At 34.6% G+C, this 27,045-nt stretch overlaps 1 protein-coding gene across 10 annotated transcripts in view; it reads left to right on the forward strand.

Moving 5' to 3' along the window:
• The window catches only part of ADK (adenosine kinase), a 481,834-nt gene that overhangs the window by 226,890 nt on the left and 227,899 nt on the right, over positions 1–27,045 (forward strand). For all 10 annotated transcript variants that reach the window (XR_014828152.1, XR_014828151.1, XR_014828153.1 and 7 more), the window contains 2 exons: positions 7,816–7,988; positions 15,947–16,055. Coding sequence is in view for 4 of the 10 variants with exons in the window: in XM_084997382.1 (XP_084853508.1) it covers positions 7,816–7,988; positions 15,947–16,055 (282 nt within the window). In the remaining 6 variants the exon portion in view is untranslated. The remainder of the gene's footprint in view (positions 1–7,815; positions 7,989–15,946; positions 16,056–27,045) is intronic.

Consider the following 27,045-nt stretch of genomic DNA (forward strand, 5'->3'; position numbering starts at 1 on the left):
GCTAATTGTGCATGGCAAGAAACTAAAAGTAAAAGTAGTCATGATTTTTAAAATCTTGGAAGAATATAGAAATAGAATATATGCTCTCCCATAATAGAAATCTTGTTGCTTAAAGGCTTCTGGTGAAAGTCAGATTAAATAAAAACCTGAAGCATACTATTGCACCATATTCAGGTGCTGTTTTTTTTTTTTTTATCATCTAAATTTGGAGACTTGGAAATAAATCTAGGCTACTTATTTTTGATATCTAAGGAAATCAAGTAACAATTTTAGGTAATGTACATTGTTTAAAAAACATAGCAATGTTTTAAAAATTGGACAAATAGCTTTGGATCATAGGTTTTCTTGGCTAACTTGGTGCAATCCTTTATAACCCTGATACACTTCTGCTTAAAAAGAAAAAGGTGTTCTCCCTAGCTATAGCTGTGTTCCCCCTCCAGCTTTCCTCCTCCCTTTCCCTCCTTTCTAGTGTGGGTGGCCTAGTTCCTTTTAGCAATCTGATGAAATTTGTGAATCCTCTCTGAAAAATACATCAAAATTCCCTTCCATTTCAGGGAGCTCACAAATTACCCATTTCCTCTCACAAATGCCTTGCCATGATAGGGGCCTATGGATCTTGGATAGACCACAAATCTCCTTAGAAAATAAAATTTAGACTCCTTCCTAAATATTTAACAATTTGCCTTAGAAAGAACAATAACATTATTGGTATCCATGTAATAATTACAATAGTAGTAATTATAAGAATCCGTTAAAATTTGAAATTCCCCTTGTGGGTTAGCAGGTTAAGGACCCAACATAATCTGTGAGGATGCAGATTTGATCCTGGCCTCTCTAGGTGGGTGATCCTCACTAAGGATCTGGCATTGCTGCAAGCTGTGGCGTAGGTCACAGATGGCGGCTTGGATGTGGTGTAGGCCTGCAGCTGCAGCTCTGATTCTACCACTAGCATGGGAACTTCCATATGCTGCAGGTGCAGCCTTAAAAAGAAAAAAAAAATAGTTAAAGATTATTTTCTGCCAACCTTATGCCTTATTTTCTGCTGAACCTTTAGCCTGGACTTATGGTTATATTATGAATGATATATCCAAGTGGACTATATCCAGGTTGCATTTTTGGTATGTTTTAGAAAAGACCATATCTTTCCTTTTTTTTTTTTTTTTTTTTTTTTGTCTCTCTAGGGCCACACCTGCGGCATATGGAGGTTCCCGGGCTAGGGCTCTAATTGGAGCTGTTGCTGCCCGCCAACAGCGGAACTACAGCAACGCCAGATCCGAGCCATGTCTGCAAGCTATGCCACAGCTCATGGCAATGCGAGATCCTTAACCCCCTGAGCAAGGCCAAGGATTGAACCCCCAACCTCATGGTTCTTAGTTGGATTCGTTTCCACTGCGCCATGACAGGAACTCCAGATTGTATCTTTCAAAGATGAATTTAAAGAAAAGGTTATAAGCATTTTGATACTAAGCCCTTTTCTTATTTATCTTCATTCATTGCATTTGTAAATGTATCAAAATCATTTTTGGAATGCTGAATTTATTTTTTATTTTTTAATTACATTACTCCCTTTCTTGATTCTGAGCCTCTTTGTCATTCTTCTCCCACTGAAATAACTGTCCCATCCAAAACCCACCATGTTCTTAGTGCCTACAGATTCAGCTTGGACACAGTTTCTTCTCTTTCCCTTAGGTGATCTTCTTTTGTCACTCTCCAAAGTCTAATGTAAGTGCTATTCCCATGTGCTGCAATAACAGTCTCTTTCTTTCTCACCCTCACTCTTCATATATATCCATGTATATAAAATTGGATCGGGTGAAAAGAGCAGTTAATCTCTTGAATCCAGGCTGGGGAACACTCAGGGTGGCAGAAGAAAAGAAGCCTGCAAAGAAGATACAAAAATGTTTCTTTATACATTATTCACTATAACAATGTCCAGCAGGTGGTAGGTGATCAAGAAATATTTATGGAATGAGTTGAATTATTATGATATCTCACTCAGTCCCTTGTTATTATCATCATCATCAATATTTGATAAGCACTGCTTTATGTACTTTGCTTCTATGATCTCCTTCAATTCCTACAATACTTCTGCAAGAAATTAAATTTCTCATAGAGTATATGATTTACCTTCACAGGACTAGATAAGCTTGTATATATCTGAGTCTAAAGTTAATGTGTTTGGTTTTTTTTTTCCTAGTAGGCCAAAGTTTCCCAAAATCTTTTCTGAGAAATAGATGTTAACAAGTATTTAAAAAGAAAATTAACAAAAAACTATTGTTGGAATAATAGGTTTATTGGGAATCAATTTTTATTAATAGGATGATTGCCAGCAGGGGGAAATGGAGCAGTTTTGGCAGGATAACATACTAGTTGTTGAGGAAGAATGGATTCTTAATAATATTTATGAAAATTTTCCGTTTCACCCTGACTTACTTGATAGCATTGCAATCATCTGAGAGACTTAATCCTTTAAGCTTTGTGATGTATGCTGTTTTCCTAACCAACTACTTCAATTTGATTTCCTCATCATCTTTTAGTAATCTGCTTGTTGCAGTTATTGCCCACTTTTGACATTTAATTTCTTTCAGTTTTCTCAAAATGCCTCATGATTTTCTCATATAAAATTTCTTATCTTGCAAGAATTTTAGTATCTACCTGTCATTCTTCATCTTTCTATCGTTAATAGAATTTTTTAAGATACAGCATTATTTTAAAAGTGACTGGCTCTTGAGCATCATTATCAGTTATATTGGCCAAAATATTGTGTTTAGGTGACAAAGAAGAAATTCATCTGGAAAGTAAAATTGATATTAATAGAAATCTTTCTCTATGTGGTTAAAGACTCTTGATATGAAGCTAGTATGTCATTTATTCACCCCCTATTTAAATTTGGTTATAAATTCTCATCCTGGTTTCTTACCTTAATGAAGTATCATCTGTTAATCATCTCACTCCTTTGCTCAACAATCCTCCTGTGCACCTTTCTACCTAGAGAATGCCACCTAAACATCTTTCGGGGGGAGCGGCATTTGCCTGTGGCATGTGGAAGTTCCTGGACCAGTGACTGACCATGTGCCACAGCGGCAACCCAAGCCACTACAGTGACAATGCCAGATCCTTAACCTGTTGAGCTATCTCCCACCTAAACTTCTTAAAGTAGTATTTGATGATCTGTTCTAGATCTACTTTCCCATCATTCTCTTCTCTCACCTGTAATGCTCTGTCATTATACTCCTAATTGACAAATATTTACTAAGTCTTTAATTCTCTTTCACATTTTTTTAACACTGTACTTATTTTATTTCCCAAACTGTGTGTTAAGGTCCCTTTGGCAAAGACTGCTTTGGGTCCATAGGATATTTTAAATTTTCTCAGGAAACGGTGATATCTATCAGATCCAGCATGAATGGCTAGCTTCAGATATTTCATTGTAACATTAGATTGTTATATTCCTTTTGGTGGTATCAAATGTTTTGACATATCATATTAGGATATGAGACAGGAAATGAGAGTGGTGATAACCAATCTGATTCCAAGATTTGAGAATTTTGTAGTGCTGGACCAGTGCTAAATTGTTATAAAATAAATACTTCAGTTGTTTGGACCTAACTACTCAATAAATAGAATTTCTTTTGCCTTAAGGACACCATGATAAAATCCCTAACACCCTAAAGGAGGCACGTGCTCTATGCTTCTACTTTGTTTGCACTTCATGGGCAATTTTGAAAATTATACCCATCCTTCAAAGACTAGTTGATAATGTTACCCATCTCTGGAAGCCTTTTCTGATCCAGCTGCAATTACTCTCCCTCCTGGGTGTTTTCTGGTATCATTGTACCTTTAATATTGCTTTTAAAATTGAATTCAGCTAATTCATATATTTATTTAAAGTTAACAATAATGGTTTTCTAGTTCTCCAATTAGGTTTAGTTACTTAAAGTATAGGGCGAACCCTTTCATTCGCTATATAAAAGTGAAACAACCAAAACAGGCATCATTTACTGAATTGAAGTATACGTCTTGTTAGTCTATTTCTAACTATTAAAACATCCTTATAAGATCATAGGTCATATTATCCATATATGAATAATATGACCTATGATAACATGACCTGTAAAAAAAGACCAACCTCCGCGGCATATGGAGGTTCCCAGGCTAGGGGTCGAATCAAAGCTGTAGCTGCTGGCCTACACCACAGCCACAGCAATGCCAGATCTGAACATATACCACAGCTCATGGCAACACCATATCCTTACCACATTGAGCGAGGCCCAGGATATAACCTGTGTCCTCATGGATGGTAGTCATATTTGTTTCCACCGAGCCACAATGGGAACTCCCACATTTTATATTTGAATGTTGGTTGCTGTCACACTGACATCTCTTCCAACCTTCAGCTATTCTAATTACTTCTCCTTTTACCAATCAGTTTGTTGATGTCCTCAAAAATCAGATTTTGACTAGGGGCTGTAATGACTCTATGAATCAATTTGAGGAGAATTGTTCTTTTCAGAATACTGAGTTGTTTGAATTCACACACATAGTATAAAGATCTCCATTTATATGTGTTCCCCCCCCACACACAGCAAACTTATATAGTGTTCGATATATAGGTCTTGCACTTGTTGTCTTAAATTTGTCCCAATGTGTTACATTTTTAATATTATTCTGGGTGACATTATTTTCTTAATTTTAATTTTCAACTGCTCCTTGATGGTATATAGACTCATATTCGATTTTTATGTATTGATGTAGAATCCTTAAGCATGTACAGATTGGACCCCAGCCAAAAGCCCCAAGAGTTACTCTATGTGAATTTTAGCTTGTTCCTCTCTAAAACTCTTTTTCACTATTTCTAGTCTCCTGACTCTCCTTGAACACTTATCTCTGTCCCCTCATCTCAGTGTGAATGCCAGGCTCTGTTTGGCTTCTTCCTCCTGTTACCATAGTCTGGAAATTGCCTCCTGGCAGAGAGCCCACATGATGTCAGGGCTCACCTTGTGTCTTTCTGTCAGAGATTACAGTTCAGCTCTGCCTGTTTTCCAACATCTGAAAATTCTGTGGTTGTTCCCTTTGGGTTTTGTTTTTAGTTATTCACAGAACAAGGGTAATTTGGACCCTACTACTCCCTCAGGGCTAGAGTTAAAGATAGGTGTTTAAGGATGTACTGTACTTATGTAAACAAAGAAAAGCTGGGCAGTTTGACCTACAAAAAGGAGCACAGTCAGGTTATGAACAAGGTTGAATCTCTATTCTGGAGAATCAGAAAAATGTAAGATTGTGACTTTGTATTAAGAACACTGTCATGTTCATCATTTTACTCTCTAGTGTACATATATTAAATGCTCACTGATTGGATGTCAGAAGGTTAGGAAACATTAGTTAGGTGTTGGCAACAAATTGTGTTTGAGATGTAGTTAGAGGTATACTAGATTTTTAATTTATAAACTTTTAAAAATTTGATATTTTTAATCTGTTTCAACTTTCTTGATTGTAACATCTTGACTTAGCTAGATCTCTAAGTACTTTGAAACAGTGAACATGGCTTCTATTTCTTTCATTGTATGTCTGCTTTGGCTTACTATGCTCTCATTTTAGGTTGACTAACTTTTAAGTGAAAAGCACTGATCCAAGAGTTAAAGTTCTTGTATTTTGTCAGTATGGTGATATCAGAGGTAGCCACAGTGTTCTATTACTTGTCCATTTTATGCCTTGCAGGTTCAAGTAGTATTGATTTGTAATGGAGACATTTCAATTCATTTAAATCCTGCTTGTGGAAGAGTTTTAAGTCATATTTAAGTGTTGTAGTGAGTTGATAAGCCCTTTTTTCAGACTTCAGCTTGAACTTGTGAACTTTGATTATAATTAGGCTAAATTACTTTATAATAACTTCACTTTCCCTGATGTTTCCCATTATTTTAATGGCATTTTAAATAATCATAATAAAATTTGGTAATGACTTTGTCTTTTTATTTTACTACCTAAAACAAAGTTGATCATTTCATGCTTCTACATGAATAAAAGTAAATTATAGGACAACACACATGTATTTTCTGTTGTTAAATCTATAATTTACCTAAGTGTGGTTTAAAGGATTGAAAATCTATATTAGATGTGGTTGTTGATGCATTTTAATATATCAACTGATTCATTTAATTGACTAATTTTAACAAACTGATAATATCGAAGGTTGAATAAGTTAATTTAAAACTATTGTTATTTTTAAATAGAATAATTGGTTTAGTTAAAATATCTTCAGCCCACCTTTTAGTTTTGAAAATTTTCTAACTTATAGAAATGTAGAAAGAATATTAAAAGGAATTTCTCTGTACCTGTCATATAGATCTGCTGGTTGTTAACATTTCAACATTGGCTTGCTTTCTTGATATAAATAAATATAAATATATACATTTGTCCTGAACCATTTTGAAGTATTTATCCCATATTTTAGAAATTTAGAATTTATACAACAATGGTTTCTGATATCCAGTTTCAGCAGTTATTCTAATAATGTCTTTTTTTAGCTGTTTGACTTTATTCTCAATCCAGGATCCAATAAGGATTGCACATTGCCTGTATTTATTCTATTTCAGCTTTCCTTGTACATTTAAAAATTGTTGTGTTGGATTCCACTGATTGTATTCCGCTCATTTTTTTCAACCAGACTTCTATGGATGGATATTTAGTTTGTTTCCAACATTTTACCATTACAAATAATGTCTCACAGAATACTTATGCTTATATTATTTTTTATTTGTGGGTATGTATCTTCAGGATAAATCCCTAGAAGTTGGATTGGATTGGTAGATCATCAAAAAGTTACTGTATCTTTATCTGACAATTTTCTGTTGGTTATCTTTTGTTACTTTCCTCATCCCTTTAACTCTCAAATATATATGCATTTCTTTTTAACTCCAAATATTTGGCATATAGCACGATTCTGATGTCTTTTGAATATTTTGCTCAAAAGTGTTAGTAACAAAATAGATGGTGACTTTCTAACTAATACAAATGTTAGAAGTCTCAGGAATTTGAGCTTAATTTTGAAGAGAACATATCAGTGAGAAGTATGCACTTTAAAAGAAATCCACTGTCATTAATTTATAGTGAAGAAATTAAAGTTTATGAGACTAATGAATTAAAATTTTAATACCGATTATTTCTGAATTTTTAAAATAACTTCTTAGACATGAACCTAGTTGAACATGTATATGAATCACTACTAGTATGACAATACTTATGACAATCCCAGCTAATACATATATCATTTACTGTGTGCTGGGTGCCATGCCCAGCAATGCATATACATTAACTTAAATTACTTAATTTTTCCCCCAACAACCTTATGAGGTGTATTTATAATTTTATTCCTCATTTACAGATGAGGAATAGGAATGTTAAATGACATGCTTTTGCTCATACAGCTAATTAGTGGCAGAGATAAAATTTGAACCTGGGCCGTATTCAATATAGATTCTTGGCTTTTAATGACAATGCTTTACTATTTATATTGGACTCACTGTTATTTTTCTGTATCAAGCCAGTATTGACCCAAGGTCTGTGTGACTTTAGATTCTGAGTTCTTAACCCCTTGACTCTCTTTCTGTCCCTGAAAGCAGTATAATAAGACCTTATGTGGTTGTTACATCAAATTTGTTATCATATCATATGTGGTGATACGGGATTGGAGTTCCTTGTATAACAGCCACACCTGCTAACAAAGCAACGCTTTTGTGTGACCCTTCATGGCAGAATACTGAACTATGTGTACCATTTTTCAGACCCATTAAAATCACTTATGTTCCTGTTTTTCAGTGGATGATTCAGCAGCCACACAAAGCAGCAACATTTTTTGGATGCATCGGGATAGATAAATTTGGGGAGATCCTGAAGAAAAAAGCCGCTGAAGCCCATGTGGATGCTCATTACTATGAACAGAATGAGCAGCCAACAGGAACTTGTGCTGCATGCATCACTGGTGGCAACAGGTCAGTGTCATTTTAAGGGAACCACTGTGCCTATTGACTGATTTTCCACTGGTAAAAATCTGAGTTCAAATCAGAATTTGAAATTTAGACCTCATGCTTAGGATTGATTTTCATGTTTAGTAAACTTTCCTTCCTATCATTATTCCTTTTTTTTTTTTTTTTTTTTTTCTTTGTGCCATTTTCTTGGGCCTCTCTCCAGCATATGGAAGTTCCCAGGCTAGTGGTGGAATCGGAGCTGTAGCCACCGGCCTATGCCAGAGCCATAGCAACTCGGGATCTGCAACCAACACCACAGCTCACGGCAACGCCGGATCCTTAACCCACTGAGCAAGGGCAGGGATCGAACCCGCAACCTCATGGTTCCTAATTGGATTCATTAACCACTGCGCCTCAATAGGAACTCCCCTCTCATTATTCCTTTAAAATTTCTTTTTACCTTTATTGAACCTACTCCTGTCTTCATGAAGCATAATGAAATGAAAAAATTTAGATTATCTAGTCCTGACTCTGCTTTTTATTATTAGGATCAGAAAAGGAGGGCATTTTACTCAATATTTTGTAGCTAAGTTCTTGTTGAATTGGTATGAGAAAGAATGTTCTGGGAGTTCTTGTCATGGCTCAGCGGAAACAAATCTGACTAGCATCCATGTGGACGCAGGTTCGATCCCTGGCCTTGTTCAGTGGGTTAAGGATCTGGCGTTGCCGTGAACTGTAGTGTAGATCGCAGACATGGCTCGGATCCCGTGTTGCTGTGTCTGTGGTGTAGGCCAGTGCCTATAGCTCCGATTAGACCCCTAGCCTGGGAACCTCCATATGCTGTGGGTACAGCCCTAAAAAGACAAAATAAATAAATAAATAAATAAACAAACTTCAATATATCTGTATTTTTTTTTAATTTTTATTTATTTATTTATTTATTTATTTATTTATTTATTTATTTATTTATTGTCTTTTTGCCATTTCTTGTGCCGCTCCCTCAGCATATGGAAGGTCCCAGGCTCGGGGTCTAATCTGAGTCGCAGCTGCCAGCCTATGCCAGAGCCACCGCAACGTGGGATCCGAGCCGCATCCGTGACCCATACCACAGTTCACAGCAACGCTGGATCCTTAACCCACTGAGCAAGGGCAGGGATCAAACCCACAACCTCATGGTTCCTAGTCGGATTCGTTAACCACTGCGCCAAACTCCAAACTTCAGTGTATCTGTATTTTAAAAAAGAACGTTCTTTTCACCATATCCTGAGGCTGTAATACTAAAATACATATAGATTCATATGTATATTTTAAAATATACATTATATATTTTATAATATAAAATATTACTGTAAGGTTTGCCGAGGGAGGAATGCACAAGGCCTAGTTGGTGAAGCAAAAGAGAATTTATTAAGGCATCTGAGGGGCATGGGCTGAGCTCAAGATGGCGCCAGCTCTGACTGTGAGGAGCTGCTGAGATTATAAAGGATCTGTGCCTGGAGTTCATGGTGGAAACATGTGGCAGGAACCAGGAAGGAGGAGAGAAGATCAAGGGAGGGGTAGTCCTTGACAGGGCAGTTAATCCTTGTAGGTGGTTAATCTATGCTCCACATTCCGGGAAAGGGTGTAGGTCTTATGCTGGGCCCTACCCATGTCCACAGCAGGTCTCCAAGGTCAACAGTTAAATTCAGGGGTGGGGGTCTGTCTTCATCCTCCTGGGAACCTATCAGTTACATTATATCCAGTCTTATGAATTAGGTCATCCAAAGCATTTCTAGCAAATAGTCACCTCTACATAGTAAATTTCAGTCATGTGTAGTGCGCCATTCAGAAAACAACCCATTGCATTTCTAGATAACTTGGCTTATTAGAACATTTTCCTTTCTATGAACTTGAATGCATTGGTTGTATTTGTGTCTTTTGCAGGTACATAGAGGTATGTCTTCCATACAGTCATGCTTTGCTAACATCATTATTACCGTAATGCTCATCAGCACAGGCTTTTTTATCCTTTGGAAAGGAAAAAATAATAATTTTCCCAGTTATTATATTGTTAGAATCGTCAGAGATGGTCTTTTTTAAATACTGATTCACTAGATACTTTACATCCCGCATTGTTACAAATATTATCTGTCCTCCCAATCCCCAATCTCCCTTTCTTTCCCTCCTTTCTTATTTACCACTTCCTCTTCTTTTCCTTATTTCCCCCATCTCTCCTCCCCTTTCTCCATCTCCATATACCTTTTTTACTTTTTTTTTTTTTTTTTTTTTTGTCTTTTTAGGGTCGCACCCATGGCATATGGAGCTTCCCAGGCTAGGGCTCTAATCAGAGCTGTTGCTACCTGCCTAGGCCAGAGCCAGAGCAACGCCAGATCCGAGCCATGTCTGTGACCTACACCACAGCTCACAGCAACGCCAGATCCTTAACCCACTGAGCCAGGCCAGGGATGGAACACGAAACCTCATGGTTCCTAGTCAGATTCATTTCCGCTGTGCCACCATGGGAACTCCCCTTTTTTACTTCTTTTATTTTTGCTCACTCTTTTGCCTTGCACATGTAAAGACTTGATATTCATCCTGGCAGTAGTCATTAAACAACAAAAAATATAACTTTCGGAAATATTTAAGGTACCATTTTCAAAACGTTCCAGTAACTTTATTTTTTGGGTTTGAGAGAACTTGATAATTTTAAAGTTTTAATAAGTAAAACCATCAATTATACTGATTGTTCAAACATTGCGATATACTTACTTGGAACTTTCCACTTTCAGTTTTTCTAAAAACCAACTTATTAAGTAGGTATAGTTTTCTCATAAGTGAGAAATAGATCATCTTTTGCTTCTGATACCACTCAGGCTATCATAAAATTGATAAATTGTTTTTGTGTGCTAAATTGTTATTTTATTTTATTTTTACTTTTTGTCTTTTGACTTTTTTTAGGGCCACTCCCGTGGCATATGGAGGTTCCCAGGCTGGGGGTCCAATTGGAGCTGCTGCTGCTGGCCTACACCTCAGCCACAGCAACACAGGATCCGAGCCACATCTGCGACCTACACCACAGCTCAGGGCAATGCCAGATCCTTAACCCACTGAGCACGGCCAGGGATCGAACCCGCAACCTCATGGTTCCTAGTCAGATTCGTTTCTGCTGTGCCACTACGGAAACTCCAAAACTTGATCATTCTTAAATTTGTAATATATTTATTTTGCATTGCATATATTAATGTATATTACTCCTATTTTCATTATTTTTTTTCATTTTTTAATGTTTTCTTGAAGTTTAGTTGATTTACAATGTTTTGATTATTTAAACTGTACAACAAAGCATACAGTTATACATATACATATATCTGTTCTTTTTCAGATTCTTTTCCCATATAGTTTATCACAGAATATTGAGTACAGTTCCCTGTGCTATACAGCAGGTCCTGTTTGTTATCTCTTCTGTATATAACATGCAGATGCCAAACCCCCAATCCATTGCCCCGCACACACCTTCCCCCTTTGGTAACCATAAGTTTGTTTTTGAAGTCTGTAAATCTGTTTCTGTTTTGTAAAGTAATTCATTTGTATCATTTTTTTTTTTTTTTTAGATTCTACATGTAAGTGATAACATATGATGTTTGTCTGTCTTACTTACTTCATGTAGTGTGATAATCTCTAGGTCCATCCATGTTGCTGCAAATGGCATTATTTCATTCTCTCGTTTTAATTAAACTATAATTTAATGTTGTGCCAATTCTTTCTATCCATTTCATTCTCTTTTATGGCTGAGTAATATTCTGTTGTATAAATATACCACATCTTCTTTATCCATTCATCTGTCAATGGAAGTTTAGGTTGCCTCCATGTTTTGGATATCGTAAAGAGTACTTTAGTGAACATAGTGTTGCATGTATCTTTTCAAATTATGGTTTCCTCTTGATTATGCCCAAGAGTGGGATTGCTGGATTATATGATAGTTCTATTTTTAGTTTTCTAAGGAATTTCCATACTTTTTTCCATAGTGGTTGTACCAGTTTACATTCCCACCAACAGTGTAAGAGGATTCCCTTTTCTCCATGACCTCGCCAGCACTTATTCTTTGTAGATTTTTTGATGATGGCCACCCTGACTGGTGTGAGGTGATACCTTATTTTAGATTTGATTTGCATGTCTCTAGTAATTGCTATTGTTGAGCACCTTCTCATGTGCCTGTTGACCATCTGTATGTCTGCTTTAGAGAAATGTCATCTTCTACTCAGTTTTTGATTGGATTGTTTCTTTGATATTAAGCTTCATGTGTTGTGTGTATATTGCCTGTCACTTTGTTTGCAAATATTTTCTCCTATTCTGTGAGTTATAACTCTTTTCATTTTTTATTATGGTTTCTTTTGTTATGTGAAAGCTTTTAAGTTTCATTAGGTCTCATTTGTTTATTTTTCTTTTATTTTCATTATTCTAAGAGGTAGACCCAAAAAGATATTGCTGTAATCTATGTCAAGGAGTGTTCCACCTATGTTTTCCTCTATGAGTTTTATAGTATCTGGTCTTAAATTCAGGTTATTTTGTTTTATTTTTTGGCTATTTGTACCTATAGCATGGAGAAGTTCCTGGGCCAGCAATCAAACCCCGTGCCACAGCAGCAACCCAAATCACCATAGTGACAGTTCTGGATATTTAATGGTACACCACAATGGAATTTAATGGAACTCCACATTTAGTTCTTTAGTCCATTTTAAGTTTTTCTGTATGGTGTTAGAGAGTGCTTGTTTTGTTTAGTTTTGTTTTTGCTTTTTAGGGCTGCACAAGCGGCATATGGAAGGTCCCACACTAGGGGTTAAATCAGAGCTGCAGATGCCAGCCTATGCCACAGCCCCAGCAATGCAGGATCCAAGCCATGTCTGCAACCTACACCACAGTTCACAGCAGCGCCAGATCCCCAACCCCCTGAGCCAGGCCAGGGATTGAACATTCTCCTAGACAGTAGTTGGATTCATTTCTATTGTGCCACAATTGGAACTCCCTAGAGAGTGTTTTAATTTCATTCTTTTACATACAGCTGTTTGGTTTTCTCAGCACCATTCATTGAAGAGACTATCTCCTCCACTGTGTATTCTTGCCTAGTTTATATCTAGGCTTTCTATCCTGTTCCATTGATCTATATCTTTTTTTTTTTTTTTTTTTCCAGTACCATACTGATTTCATTTCTGTAGTTTTTGTATAGTCTGAAATCAGGGATCCTGATTCTTTCAGCACCATTTTTCTTTCTTAGTGTTGCTGTGGCTATTTGGAGGTCTTTTGTGTTTCTATAAAAATTAAAAAAAATTTTATTCTGATTCTGTGGAAAATGCCATTGATATGGATTGCCTTGAATCTGTAGATTGCCTTGGGTAGTAGAGCCCTTTTGACAATATTCATTCTTGTAATCCTAGTACATAGTATATCATTTTATCTGTTTGTGTCCTCTTCAGTGTCTTTCATCAGTGTCTTATAGTTTTCAGAGTTCAGGTTTTGCTTCCTTATGTAGGGTTTATTCCTAAGTATTTTATTCTTTTTGATGCCATGGTAAAAGGCATTATTTTCTTTGTTTCTCTTTCTGATCTTTTGTTTAGTGTATAGAATGCAAGAGATTTCTATGTATTAATTTTGTATCCTGCAACTTTAACAAATACAGTAATGAGCCTGTAGTAGTTTTCTGATGGTATCTTTAGGATTTTCTATGTATAGTATCACGTTATCTTTAAACAGTGACAGTTCTTCTTTTCCTATGTGGATTCCTTTTATTTTTTTCTTCTTGCTGTGTCTAGGATTTCTAAAACTATGTTGAATAACAGTGGTGAGAGTAGACATCTTTGTCTTATTGCTGATTTTAGAGAAAATGCTTTCAGCTTTTCACCATTGAGTATGATATTAGCTGTTTTTTTTTTTTTTCATATATGGCCTTTATTATATTGAAGTAGGTACATTCTTTGCCCACTTTCTGGAGGGTTTTCACCATAAATGGGTATTGAATTTTGTCACATGCTTTTACATATTTTGAAATGATTATATGGTTTTTATTCTTCATTTTGTTAATGTGGTGTTTCTCACTAATTAATTTGTGGATATTATTCCTGAATCCCTGTGATAAATCCCACTTGATCATGAAGAATTGTTGAATTCAGTTTGCTAACATTTTGTTGAAGATTTTTGTATCTGTATTCATTAGTGATATTGGCCTGTTATTTTTGTTTGTTTTTTTAGTATCTTTGGTTTTGAAATCAGGTCGATGGTGGCCTCATAAAATGAGTTTGGGACTATTTTTCTCTGCAGTTTTTTTGGAGCAGTTTTAAAAGGATAGATGTTAATTCTTCTCTAAGTGTTTGATAGAATTCACCTGTCAAGCCATCTCATCCTGGACTTTTGTTTGTTGGAAGTTTTTAAATCACAGTTTCAATTTCAGTACTTGTGATTGGTCTTTTCGTATTTTCGACTTCTTGGGAGTCTCTGTTTCTCCCAGTCTTGTGGAGCTCCTGCACTCAGGCCACAATGGCCTTCAGTGCCAAATACTCTGGGGTCCCCTCTTCCCAATGCCAGACCCCGAGCCTGGGGAATCTGATGTGGGGTTTGGAACTCTCACTCTAATGGGAGAGCCTCTGTGGGTCACTCACCAAGTGGGTATGGGGTTTGCTTATATTGCAAAACACCTCTCCTGCTGTCTGTTGCGTTGTGACTTCTGTTTCTTTGAGTGTAGAATGACTTTTTTTTGATAGTTTCCACGTTTTTTTTTGTCCATGATTGTTAAGCATTTATTTGTGATTTTGGTGTTTTCATGAGAGGAGGTGAGCCTGAGTCCTTCTCCACTGTCTTTTCTAATATCTCCACTTTCATTAATTTAATTGAACATAAACAGAATGTATCTTTCAGTCAGTCAGTTGGTAGGTGGATGAATAAGAATATGTTTTACAAGAGAATCAGTATATTTTTTTTCAAAAGTGGTTCCAACCATATTACTGAAATCTCAAGTAATGAAATGACATATTTGGTTTATTTATTTGTCTGTGTTGTAAACAATTATTGTATTAAGTTTGGCAGTAATAAAAAGCTCCATGTGGCACTTGTAGCAAGATTTTTTTTTTTTTTTTTTTTGTCTTTTTGCTATTTCTTGGGCCGCTCCCGCGGCACATGGAGATTCCCAGGCTAGGGGTCCAATCGGAGCTGTAGCCATCGGCCTACACCAGAGCCACAGCAACGCGGGATCCGAGCCGCGTCTGCAACCTACACCACAGCTCACAGCAACGCCAGATTGTTAACCCACTGAGCAAGGGTAGGGATCTAACCCGCAACCTCATGGTTCCTAGTCGGATTCGTTAACCACTGCGCCACGCCGGGAACTTATTGTAGCAAGATTTTAAGTACAGTATTCTTCTTAGATTTTTCAGCTGCAAATCTGTACCAGTGCAGGGAGTTTTCACTAATTTTAATTTATTCTAATCCTTAAAATGTAATGGTTTATGAATTCATTTCTCATAGTCAGTATGGTCCATGCTTATATGTGTGTTTTGCAAGATTAATCCCATCCTTGCCTTTTAAAACATTAGCTTAAGTAATCAGTGGATAATATGTTGATACTTAATAGACACATATATTTGTATATTTTCTATAATGACATAGTACCTTTATTTCTTCACTTCATTTAAACTATTAAAATGTAGAAAGTAGATAATCTTATCAATTTATTATCAAAAGAAAAGTTTAAAGTTTAAATACTGGTTTCTCTCAAAATACCAGATCATATTTAGAACAAGGATTAACTGTCTCTATCTCAAAAGCAACAGAGAAGTCTTGATAAGTTTTCAAAACAAATTAATTTTATTTACATTGATTAAGACTAGTATATAGCAATTTGGAGAATTAAGATGTAAGACAAAATTTGCAAAACTATTGTTAATTAACTGTCAGGTTGCATGACAAATTTGACTATATTGTAAAATAAAACATACTTATTTTTGTTGTTTTTTTAGGTCCCTTGTAGCTAATCTTGCTGCTGCTAATTGTTATAAAAAGGAGAAACATCTTGATATGGAGAAAAACTGGACCTTGGTAGACAAAGCAAGAGTTTATTATATAGCAGTAAGTATTTACCTAATTCAAATTTTTGGTACATATTCACACTATAAATTATAGTTGCTACTGATGTACATTTAAAAATAATTGTCTCTTTCTTATCCTGCAAATTATTTACCCATCTCAAAGCACATAAGTTCTTTATTACAAATACAGAACAAAAATATGATCGTTCTGTGGTAATGTAATTTGTATTATTTACCTTCAAATATACCTCATTTTATATATGTTGTACATAGGTGTTTTTTAAGCAAGTATTAAATTCTGTATTTTTCTGGAAAATTATATTTTATATTTTTAGGATATCCTTATAAATGATCCATGCATTATATGGGAACATATTAGTAATATAAATATTCACTGCCAACAGTTTGAGCTTATTTGTCTAAAAAATCTTAATTACTATTTATTCCATGGTAATTACCATGACACCTTTTAATTTAATATTTCAGAAACATTCATTGTGACAAATCTTTTAAACATGGGAATGAGGGCAGCATATAATTTGAATTATTAAGTCTTCTGAAATAAAAATAACCAGTTAAGAATTTATTTCTAAAATAAGACTGTACTAAAAATTCTCCTGAATTAATCACCTCATGAATACCTTGTTTTTATTTAATGAGTTAAATGTGGCTGATCACAAATAAATAGATACCTATGAAAAATGAAAAGCACTTCATATGCATATAATATATGGTTTTTCTATAACAGCTGCTGCCATTTACTACCTGAGCTGTGAAACAGCTGGTAAGATGTGTAAAAAATTGATTATCCAGTAGGAACATGTTTATTGAAAATATAATTATTTCTTTCAGTTTAGTGTTAATGTCTCCTACAGCATGTTTATGTGCACTGCTGTAGGCTTTACAAGGTTGTTATTGATTTTTCTGTATAGCAAATCCTACCTCTTTATAACTGTCAAGTAAATGCTTTCATTGAGAGGAATATATAGAGAAAAGTCATGTTACCTCTTTGGCTAGTATGTGAGAAAAACATTTCAAAGTCTTTAAAATTTTCTCTCATTTATTTTCTGTTTTATTTTATTTCTCAAAATGATCCCATTTTTCCATTAATGTCTTGATAGCATTCTTTTTAGTATGGCTCTTTAAAGGGAATTTATTACTATCTCAAACCATTCTACATTTGAAAGTCAAAAAGCAGGTTTAAAGTTTGGTATTATTTATTTTATATTGACTGATTGAAATGTGGCAGTATATTATGATAGAAAAATATTTTTACACTGATAATTATAGTTCTCTGTATGTATGTATGTGTATATATATACACATACATACATACACGTACACATATACATATGTCAATATATAGTAATTGGACCCCAAATTCTGAGCTAACTTGGAAAAAACTCATAATTTTACCAGTTATATACACATAGCTCATCTAGCCAAGTTTGCATGAATGAAAATTTTATAGCAGTAGAGATTGAACTTACACCCAACTCATAGTTTTAATATGAGTTTTAACATGAGCCAGCTTTGGGTGAATGGAATTTTAATAGCAAGTGTTAACTATTTTTTCAAATGCTGTTTTGCATATAGTGTAGCATGATCAGTTTGGGTCAAATTAATAAATTAAACAAACTTTAATTACTTTTGAGACTTGTGTAGTATGTTCAGCCAAAAACAAATATCAGAGTGGATTTTAGTTGATATATCTGATGGTGGCTGTTAGCTCTTAATTTCTCTTTCAGCAATTTCATAAAAGAATGCTCTCTTCACATTGCCAGGGAAATCTATAGTTTGTTCAGAGTTTGGCTATTTTTAAATAGTTCTGAAAATAGTAGACTCGTTGGATACCTGTGATGCTTTATGTTCTTGGTGAACATTCAAGAAATAGTTATTTTGCTAATAATTAAGAACATAATTCTTTTTCAGTGAAATCTCTTCTGAATGTAATTTCCTCAGACACTTGTCAGTTCTTTTAAATCTTTAATTCCCTTTGCAATCAGAGCATCCAGTTTCATCTTTTCTCAGTAAGAAATCCACAAGATTAGATTGAGTCAATGTTTATATTTATACTTATTTCAGCAAATCAGTTGAGCTTCTCTGTGCTTTCAAGTTCTATAGGGTCAGCTGTCACCTCACATCATCATCATCATAAACTTCAGAAGTTCAACCAGTTGAAATTGTAGGAGCTCTTTTCTTTTGTCTTTTTAGGGCTGCACCCATGACATATGGAAGTTCCCAGGCTAGGGGTCGAATTGGAGCTGTAACTGCTACACCACAGCTATAGCAACGCAAAATCCGAGCCACATCTGTGACCTACACCATGGCTCATAGCAATGCTGGATCCTTAACCCATGTCCTCATGGTTACTGGTTGGGTTTGTTACGTCTGAGCCACCAGGGGAACTCTGGAAGCTTTAATTTCAAAAGATTCTTGATGAAGCAATTCAGTGTATCAGTAGAACACATCTCCGTAAGATATCTATCTACCTTGCATAAAATAAACTAGTTCTGTATACTCAGTTTTTCTCATAAATTTGTAATTGTCACAAGCGTTCAGAAAATTCAAAAGCCTACATCATTTTCTCCATCACATAATGTACTGAGCCTACAAGTCATAGCAGAAACTTTCATGATAAAACATCGAAATGGAGGGAGTTCCTGTAGTAGATCAGAGGAAACGAATCTGACTAGCATCCATGAAGACGCAGGTTCAAATCCATGGGCCTCACTCAGTGGGTTAAGGATCCGATGTTGCCATGAGCTGTGGTGTAGGTCATAGACGCAACTCATATCTGGCGTTGCTGTGGCTGTGGCATAGGCTGTAGCTTCAATTCAACCCCTAGCATGGGAACTTCCATATGCTGTGGGTGCAGCCCTAAAAAAAAAAAAAAGCCGAAATGGAGTATGGGTATACCAGCATTTTCTTTTGGTTTAAATGACATGTTGACATCTTTTTTTACCTTCATCGTAGGTATCCCTCTTATGGCATATAAACTCAGCTTTTCCATGTTTAAACCAAGTTCATTGTTAATAGGTATTTTGAGATTACTCATTAGGGCAATAGCTAATTACATTTTGAAAACAAATCTCAGTTGCTCTGTTACCTTAGAATTAGATTGGCATGTGTCTGTTTCTTCTAAGAAATATTTTTTACAGTAGCCCTCTAAAACGATGATATTTAGGAAAGGTTTATGAGTTGGAGCTGTTAATTTTCTGAACTATGTATTTTCTTTTTAAAGCAATATTAGTGTGCTATGAAAAGTGTAACAATTAGCACTGTATTTCATCCAGCCTCTGGAGTTTTTTAATTTTAATTTCATTTTTTTTTAATTTTCACTATTTAAACATTTACATTTTGTTCTATAACCATAATTCTTACAGGATTAATTTTATATTTAAATGGCATAAATGCTTGTTGTCAATTACTTTACCCCCTTACCCCATTCCTTTATTGTTTATTTTGCTTATCCCTCTGTTGGCTGCATTTTGTCATTAAATACTTTTCAACCAAAGAAGGATTCAGAACTCTCTCACTGAGGTTTAATTTTCTATTGCTTTTATATGTAAATGACAGCTTGTTTGGTGTAATAATTTTATGAAACATAGTGCTTTGTGGACATTGGTTCATTGTGTCCTAGCACTCTTATGGGAAATGTGAGGTCAAGTGGTTATTTCTATTCTTCACTGTTTTCTTTTGTTTCTGGTTGCTTTGGATTTCAATTGCTCCTCTTGTACACCTCTTCTTCCTTTATCCTACCCCAGATCTTCCAGCTTGGCTTTGTTTTCCAAGGTGGAAGAATAATTTATTGATTAGACTTTTCTATCATAGACATTTAGTGCTATGATGTTCTCTCTAAACATTCATTTGACTGTCTCTCACGAATTTTGATATGTCATATTTTCAATCCGTTTGTAATACTTTCAATTTTCTCTTTTGCTTTCTTACTTGGTTCATGGGTTATTTATTTATTTATTTTGCTTTTTAGGGCCACATTTATGGTGTATGAGGTTCCAAGGTTAGGAGTCCAATCAGAGCTATAGCCGCTGGCCTGCACTACAGCCACAGTAACGTCCGATCCAAGCCATTTTTGCAACCTACACCACAGCTCATGGCAATGCCAGATCCTTAACCCACTGAGCAAGCCCAGGGATGGAACCTGCGTCCTCATGGATGCTAGTAAGATTTGTTTCCACTGAGCCACAACAGGAACTCCTGGTTCATGGGTTATTTAGAAGTGTGTTGTTTATTTTCTAATTACAGAGATTTCCCAAGATCTTCCTCCTGCTACCATTGTGGATTCCTGTATTCCTCCTTGCAGTTGATTTCTCTTCATGTATTTTGAAACTCTGTTATTAGGTGTATAAATGTGTATGATTAATTATTTGAGCCATTTATCATTTTGAAATATTTATCCCTCATAGTATACATTGTCCCCAAATCTACTTTCTCTAATATTAGTATAGCCAATCTAACTTTATTTCAACTATCGACATTTTGGTATATTTCTTCCCACCCTTTTACTCACTTGAGTATTCTTAAAATACATCTCTTTTGGGCAACATATTATTGGACCTTATTTTTTGTCCACCCTGACAATATCTACCTTTTGATTGGAATGTTTATGCCATTTCCATTTAATATAATTATTGATATGTTTAGATTTGAGTTTATCATCAAATGTCTTTTAAGGAGATTTAAGTAATTAGAAAAATACATATCACTCATTTAATTACTGTTTCCAATGCTTTTCATTTTTTTTTGCTTAGAAGCAGATTTCCATCTGGTATGGTTTTCTTTCTGTCTGAAAGGCATTTTTTTTAGCATTTCATGTGTTTGGGTCTGTCGGTGATGAATTCTTTCAGCTTTTTTATGTTTGAAAACATCTTTATTTCGCCTTCATTTTAAAAGAGGTTTTTGCCAGGTATGTAATTCTAGGTTGACAGGTTTTTGTCTCTTAGTACTCTAAAAATGTTATAATACTGTCTTCTCTCTTGCATTGTTTTTGACATCCTTACTTTTGATCCTCTGGATGTAACATGCCACACACCCCTAACCTTGGCTGCTATTAAAATTTCCTATTTGTTGCTGATTTTGATCAGTTTGATCATATTGTGCTTTAGTAATTTTTTTTCCATGTTTCTTATGGTTGGGGTTTAACTTCTTAGAGCTATTATGTTTGGAATGTTTTTAGCCATTGTTTCTTTGAATATGTTTTCTACCCCAACCTCATGTCCTTTTGAGTCTCAAATTACTGATATATTAGATCACTTGAAGTTGTCTCAAAACTCTTCGATGCCACCCTTTTCATTTTTGTGGATTCTTTTTCCTGTTTCATTTTGGATAGTTTCAATTGCTATACCTTCTAGTAGACTGATAATTTCTTCTGTTATATGTGAACGGTTGTTTATATTTTTGTCTGTTTTTATGGTTTTTTGGATGGGAGTATTAATCCATTCCTCATTAATCCTTCTTGGCTAGAAATGGAAATCTCTGGTTGGTTTTGTTTTTCCTTTTTTTTAGATGATTCTTTATCTGCAAGATTGCCTGACTGACTTTTTCTTCGAATTTGAACAATGTTAAGGTTTATTTAACCTCAGAAGCTCCTTAAATTATTTTTCTAGATTCTATAAAACTGTCTGTCAGTTTTCATTTAAAAATAATTTTAAAGGTCTTAGCTAATAGATACCTGTTTACCTCTGTATAATTACTAATGTTGCAGTAATTTTTTTCTATTCTTTTCTGTCCATCCTTTAGAGCATTTTGGGCTACACTGTGAGTACAGTGGGATTTTGCACAGAAATTTATTCATTATTTCCAAAAACTGTTTTTAATGAGAGAAAAGTTTGAATATTCAAATACATTGAAAAGAAACGGGTTAACAAAAGCTCCAATGCCATGTGACTTACTTGTATTAGCCAAGTCACCCAATGTGTGCTCTTTTTTACTTATTGAAAATTAAGCATTATATATGAAAGAATAGTGACTCATAGTTTGTCAGTAATTGTTTGAGAATATGGGACTGGTAGTTTGAATTTTTCTTTCACTCCTATGCCTATTTCCTTCTGTTATTTTTCCATTTCCCATGGCTCATTACAGATCTTCTTTTACCTTGTCTATGTTTAATTTATTACTGTATCTTGATTGCTTTCATCTTTTTTCAGCCTAGAATCTTAGAATTTGAGCGAATATAGTTTTCTGAAGGTTAGATTTTAAATGTTACTAATGTTTGCTTCTAGAATAAAGGAAGGTATGATTATGGGTTTGTGGAGGAAACAGTGTGGAAAAGTATACAACTTTGAGGAAAGGAATAGAGTTCATACTTGATAAAAAATAGGAGTTTTTGCATGTAAAGGATAACTAGTAGTAACTATTTGGGTTTTACATCTCTTGTTTTTTTAATATTTAATTTTCTTATAACATTTACTAAAAATATATGTACAATAAAATATTACACATTTTATAAGATCATTTTGATTGTGTTCAGAATTTAGTGTCACCTGGTATTCTTAGCTTTGTCATGAAAATATGAGAAAGGTTCTAATAAAAGTGAATGAATTTGTTTTGTAGTGGTTACCTAAAAGAAATTAGAGCAATGTAAAGGAAATGAAAAGTAACTGTTAATTTAATATATATGTATGAAATTTATAATTCCCCCCCCCAAAAAAAAATCTGGATATGTTAAGATAGAAAACTTTTGTTTATTTATGGACAATTACTTAAACTCATTGCTATAAACCTAATAAGACCATAGAAAAAGGCTTTGTAATATATTTTGAAAGCTATGCTGTTATAATGAATATGTTTTGACAGAATAAGTAAACATGTGGATTTATTTTTTTATATTTAAGCTATTTTGTGAATGATAATTGATTTAATTGAGTTCTTTTAAAAACCTTTAGATGTAAATGAAGTCAAGGTACTCTTTGGAATTTATTAATCTTTATAATAATCTTCTGAGATTATTAGTTAAGGAGTTGTGATGGTTGAACTGCCACTGACTTCATTTATTAGTGTTCTAAATGCAGTTTTTGAACACTTAGACATTGGAACTCCCAGTGTTTTGGTCAGATCAAAGATCATCATTTGGCTTTGTTCCTGTATTTTTTACTTCAACTTTTTGACTATACTATTCTGGACTGCTTCACTGACTTCATTAGAAATTATGAATTTTTAAACCTTTATTTGAAAATATCCTTGTAGGTGACCTTAACTATTATATTCATAAATTCAAAAATAAAATAAGAAATATGTGACTTTTCCCCCCATCTGGAGCATTGCATGTTTGTGTGTAACTCCTGACATTTAATATGGTAGTCCTCCCAAACCCCTGCCCCCTGCCCTTATCCATGGTGTTGTTTTTTGTGCTTTCAGTTAGCCATGGTCATCTTCAACCTGAAAATATTAAATGGAAAATTCTAGAAATAAACAGTTTGTAAGTTTTAAATCATGTACCATTCTAAATAGCACGATGAAGTCTTGGGCTGTCCTGCTCTGTCCTTTGTCCAGCATATACACACTGTATAATACACTCCCTGCCCTTTAGTTACTTGGTAGCCATTGCGGGTATCGGATATTTGTTGGAGTATTAAAATGCTTATATTCAAGTAACCCTTCTTCTTCTTTTTATTTTTATTTTTGTCTTCTTAGGGCTGCATCCATAGCATATGGAGGTTCCCTGGCCAGGGGTCAAATTGGAGCTGTTAGCTGCCAGCCTATGCCACAGCCATGGCAACGCAGGATCTGAGCTGTGTCTATGTCGTATACCACAGCACATGACAGCGCTGGATCTTTAACCCACTGAGCAAGGCCAGGGATCCAGTCTGCGTCCTCATGGATGCTAGTCAGACCTAGCCATGACAGGAACTCCCAAATAACCCTTCTTTTACTTAATAATGGCCCCAGAGTGCTCAAGTATAGTGATGCCAGAAAATGCACAGTATATAAGGAGTTCAGTACTATTGACAGTTTCAGCTATACACTGGGTTCTTGGAACCTCTTCCCCATGGATAAGGGTGTTGCTATATATATGAATCTTTGTCATGCAGAAATTTAGAGTTTTATGTACCAATTTGACATCCCTTCAAGTAAAGCCCAAAACTTTGTGGTAAAGACCACTTTCTTTTTTTTGCAGCATATGGCAGTTCCTAGGCTAGGGGTCAAATCAGAGCCATAGCCACACCAGATCCGAACCACATTTGCAACTAAGCAGTTTGCAGTTTGCAGCAACATCTAATCCTTAACCCACTGAGTGAGGCCAGGGATTGAACCTGGATCCTCACAGACACTGTCTGGTTTTTAATCTGCTGAGTGACAATGGGAACTCTAAGACCTTTTTCTTTAACTTGGACATAATATAGAAAGAAAAAGACTGTTAATTGTGTTACTAGTTAAGCATTAGCATTAGATTTCAGTTTTTTAATGTTTAATAAATTTTCATACGTTATTGATGTTTAGTGAGTTAAACAAAGGATTATTGTTCTTCCTCATTAGAGATAATCTTTGATTCATGTTAGAAAATTTTTCAAATGATGTGATTTTTAGAAATTCTATTTGTACTTATTTTTAATTTCTCTAGAATTTTTTTCTGGCAGATTAACAGTATCATTTTTCTAGGCAAATACTTTGTGATTTTTATAAATATTTTCTCCAGGTTGAGAGGTTTACTCCTATCTTCTTAAAAAAATCTTGTAATTCTTTTTAAGTCTTATTTTTGGCAGCTATCGAAAATAAAACTCTTTACTGGGAGGGGAGGAAAGCTATGGACTATTAAAGTAAGGTTATTTTTAGTTAAACAGAGTAATCTTTTTACTTAGGAGAAGTAAGACAGTGTTGGTGAGAGAAGCTATGGGCTCTAATGATAAAGATTGGAATTTTTTGTGTTTTGGACTTGTGGCGTTATAATGAAGTCTTGGAACTTTATGTGAGGTTGGAAACCACACTATGTGCCAATTGCCTTAGAAGGTAAGAAAATAAACATATGTATAGCAATTAGTTGTATAAGACAGTAGGTTGTTTTACAGAACCCCAAATGAATTAACAAACCATCTACTGAAACGTTTCTACTTCAGTTTACTTTATGTATATATTTCAGACCAATCAGAAATTGCTTGGGAAAATGTTTGCTAAATCTCTTTAATGAACATGATTGAGAGGGGAAATCTATAAACATTGTGATGACAGTATACATTTTTTATGTGCCAGTTGTCACATCTTTGAAATTGTGTATAACTTGGACATAAATAGTCTGGTTTCTGTAGAAGTATATCTGTTTTTAAACATATTTTACTGTACACAGTGTTTATAGCTTAATACGATTTAACCCATTATGTTCTGTTGTCTCTGTTCTTCTAAATAAATAAAATTGTATTTAATTTCTCTGTAGCAGCTTTATTGAGATATTTATATACCATTAAGTTCACCTGTTTAAAGTGATTCAGTGGTTGTGAATTCACAGTGATTCACAATTCAATGATTGTGTTTTCATGGAGTTATGCAACCGTTACCATAGTCTAATTTTAGAACATTAACTTCACCACAGAAACTTTGTACCCATTAGCAGTTAATCTCCATGGTCCCTGAATTTAATCTTATATCTGCATCTAATTACAGTTTCAGTGATAATTCAGGTATTATGACTACAAACAATATAATTGTTTCTAATTAGACAAATAATGAATTTATGTCTTTGTTCCTTGACATATGTAGTAGAAATCATAGTAAGTTTTTTTGTTTTCTTCCTATTACCTGTCTCTTTTGCAGGTATGCTAAAGAGGGCTTTTAAGCTTTTTGTTCTCATTTATTTGTTCTAGACTTAATGTTACCAGATTTTGGGACAGTTCTTAAAAATCTCAATCTTTTTCTGATTTGGGTAGGTGATATGTAGGAGGTGAAGTTTTAAAAATGATGCTGGATAAAGTGGGATGAAAAAAATGAGAACATAGTTTTCTTCCCTTCCATTACTTAGAAGTCAAGTTCATGCTAAATCCATATTTGCTGTTACCCAATTATAGACCAGTACAGCTTTCTCAGCCGTATAACAAGGCTCATTTACCTCTAACCTCTTGTTCCTATCATGTATTTTTTCTCTATCCCTTGAAAATAGCTTCTGGAAACTGGAAGGAACTCTCCAGACCATATTAACTTTTTAACTGTGTCGTCCTGGTATAATTAGGAACATTAACAAATACTAAATAGTTGAAGGTGTTCTCAAAGATAGATTGCTGCTTTTCTGCTTGTCTTCTTGTCCTCTATACAGATTTCTGGCACAAGTTTTTCTTTACATTTTGATAAACGCTTGAACACTTTGCTCTGTAACTCTCTTCCATCTTCCCCTATAATACCCTCAACCCGAACAAATTTTGTCTAACCTCCCAGCCTGATTGAGTCTGCTGTCCTGACTACTCATTTTGTGTATTCATTTTTCAAGTATTATTTCTTTCTTCATTCTATAAACAATTTAAGACCACCTTGTATTATTATTGTTAAGTTTAAAATACATGACAGAAACAGTCATAATAAAATAAAATACAAAATGTACAGAAACCCACCAAAAATGCTTTGGTTCAGTCTTTTCGGAAAGATACACATATATAAAATAAAAGAGCACCGTATGTTCCATTATTCATCCTATAAAAATAATTATTTTTACAGATACATAGCTTCTTATAAGATTAACATTTATTTATTTGACAGCTATAATAAGCTAAATTGAATCTTTAAAATATTATTTTACTTAATGTCAACTAGCATTCCTCAGGTAGATTGATGTGCTTAGTATAGTGGATTTTAATCTTTTCTGAGTTTTGATTAGTTCCAGAAAAAATTATATACTCATAAAATGTTTATATAATTTTTGGAAGTTCATAGATTTCAAAAGACTTTTTGTTAATTAATGGAGCCCAGGTCAAGAACTGGTAATAGTAAATAGTGAATTAAAATGACACATGATTCCAGTTATAGTTCCAAGTTACAAAATGTCTCTTCTGGATTTCTAAAACTTTTCTGATTGTAACTATATACTTGTT

Source organism: Sus scrofa, chromosome 14 (assembly GCF_054392235.1).
Source record: "Sus scrofa isolate SSC_HxYL_T2T_F1_AM1 chromosome 14, Sscrofa_HxYL_maternal_Yorkshire_Landrace_v2.0, whole genome shotgun sequence".
Taxonomy (NCBI): Eukaryota; Metazoa; Chordata; class Mammalia; order Artiodactyla; family Suidae; genus Sus; species Sus scrofa.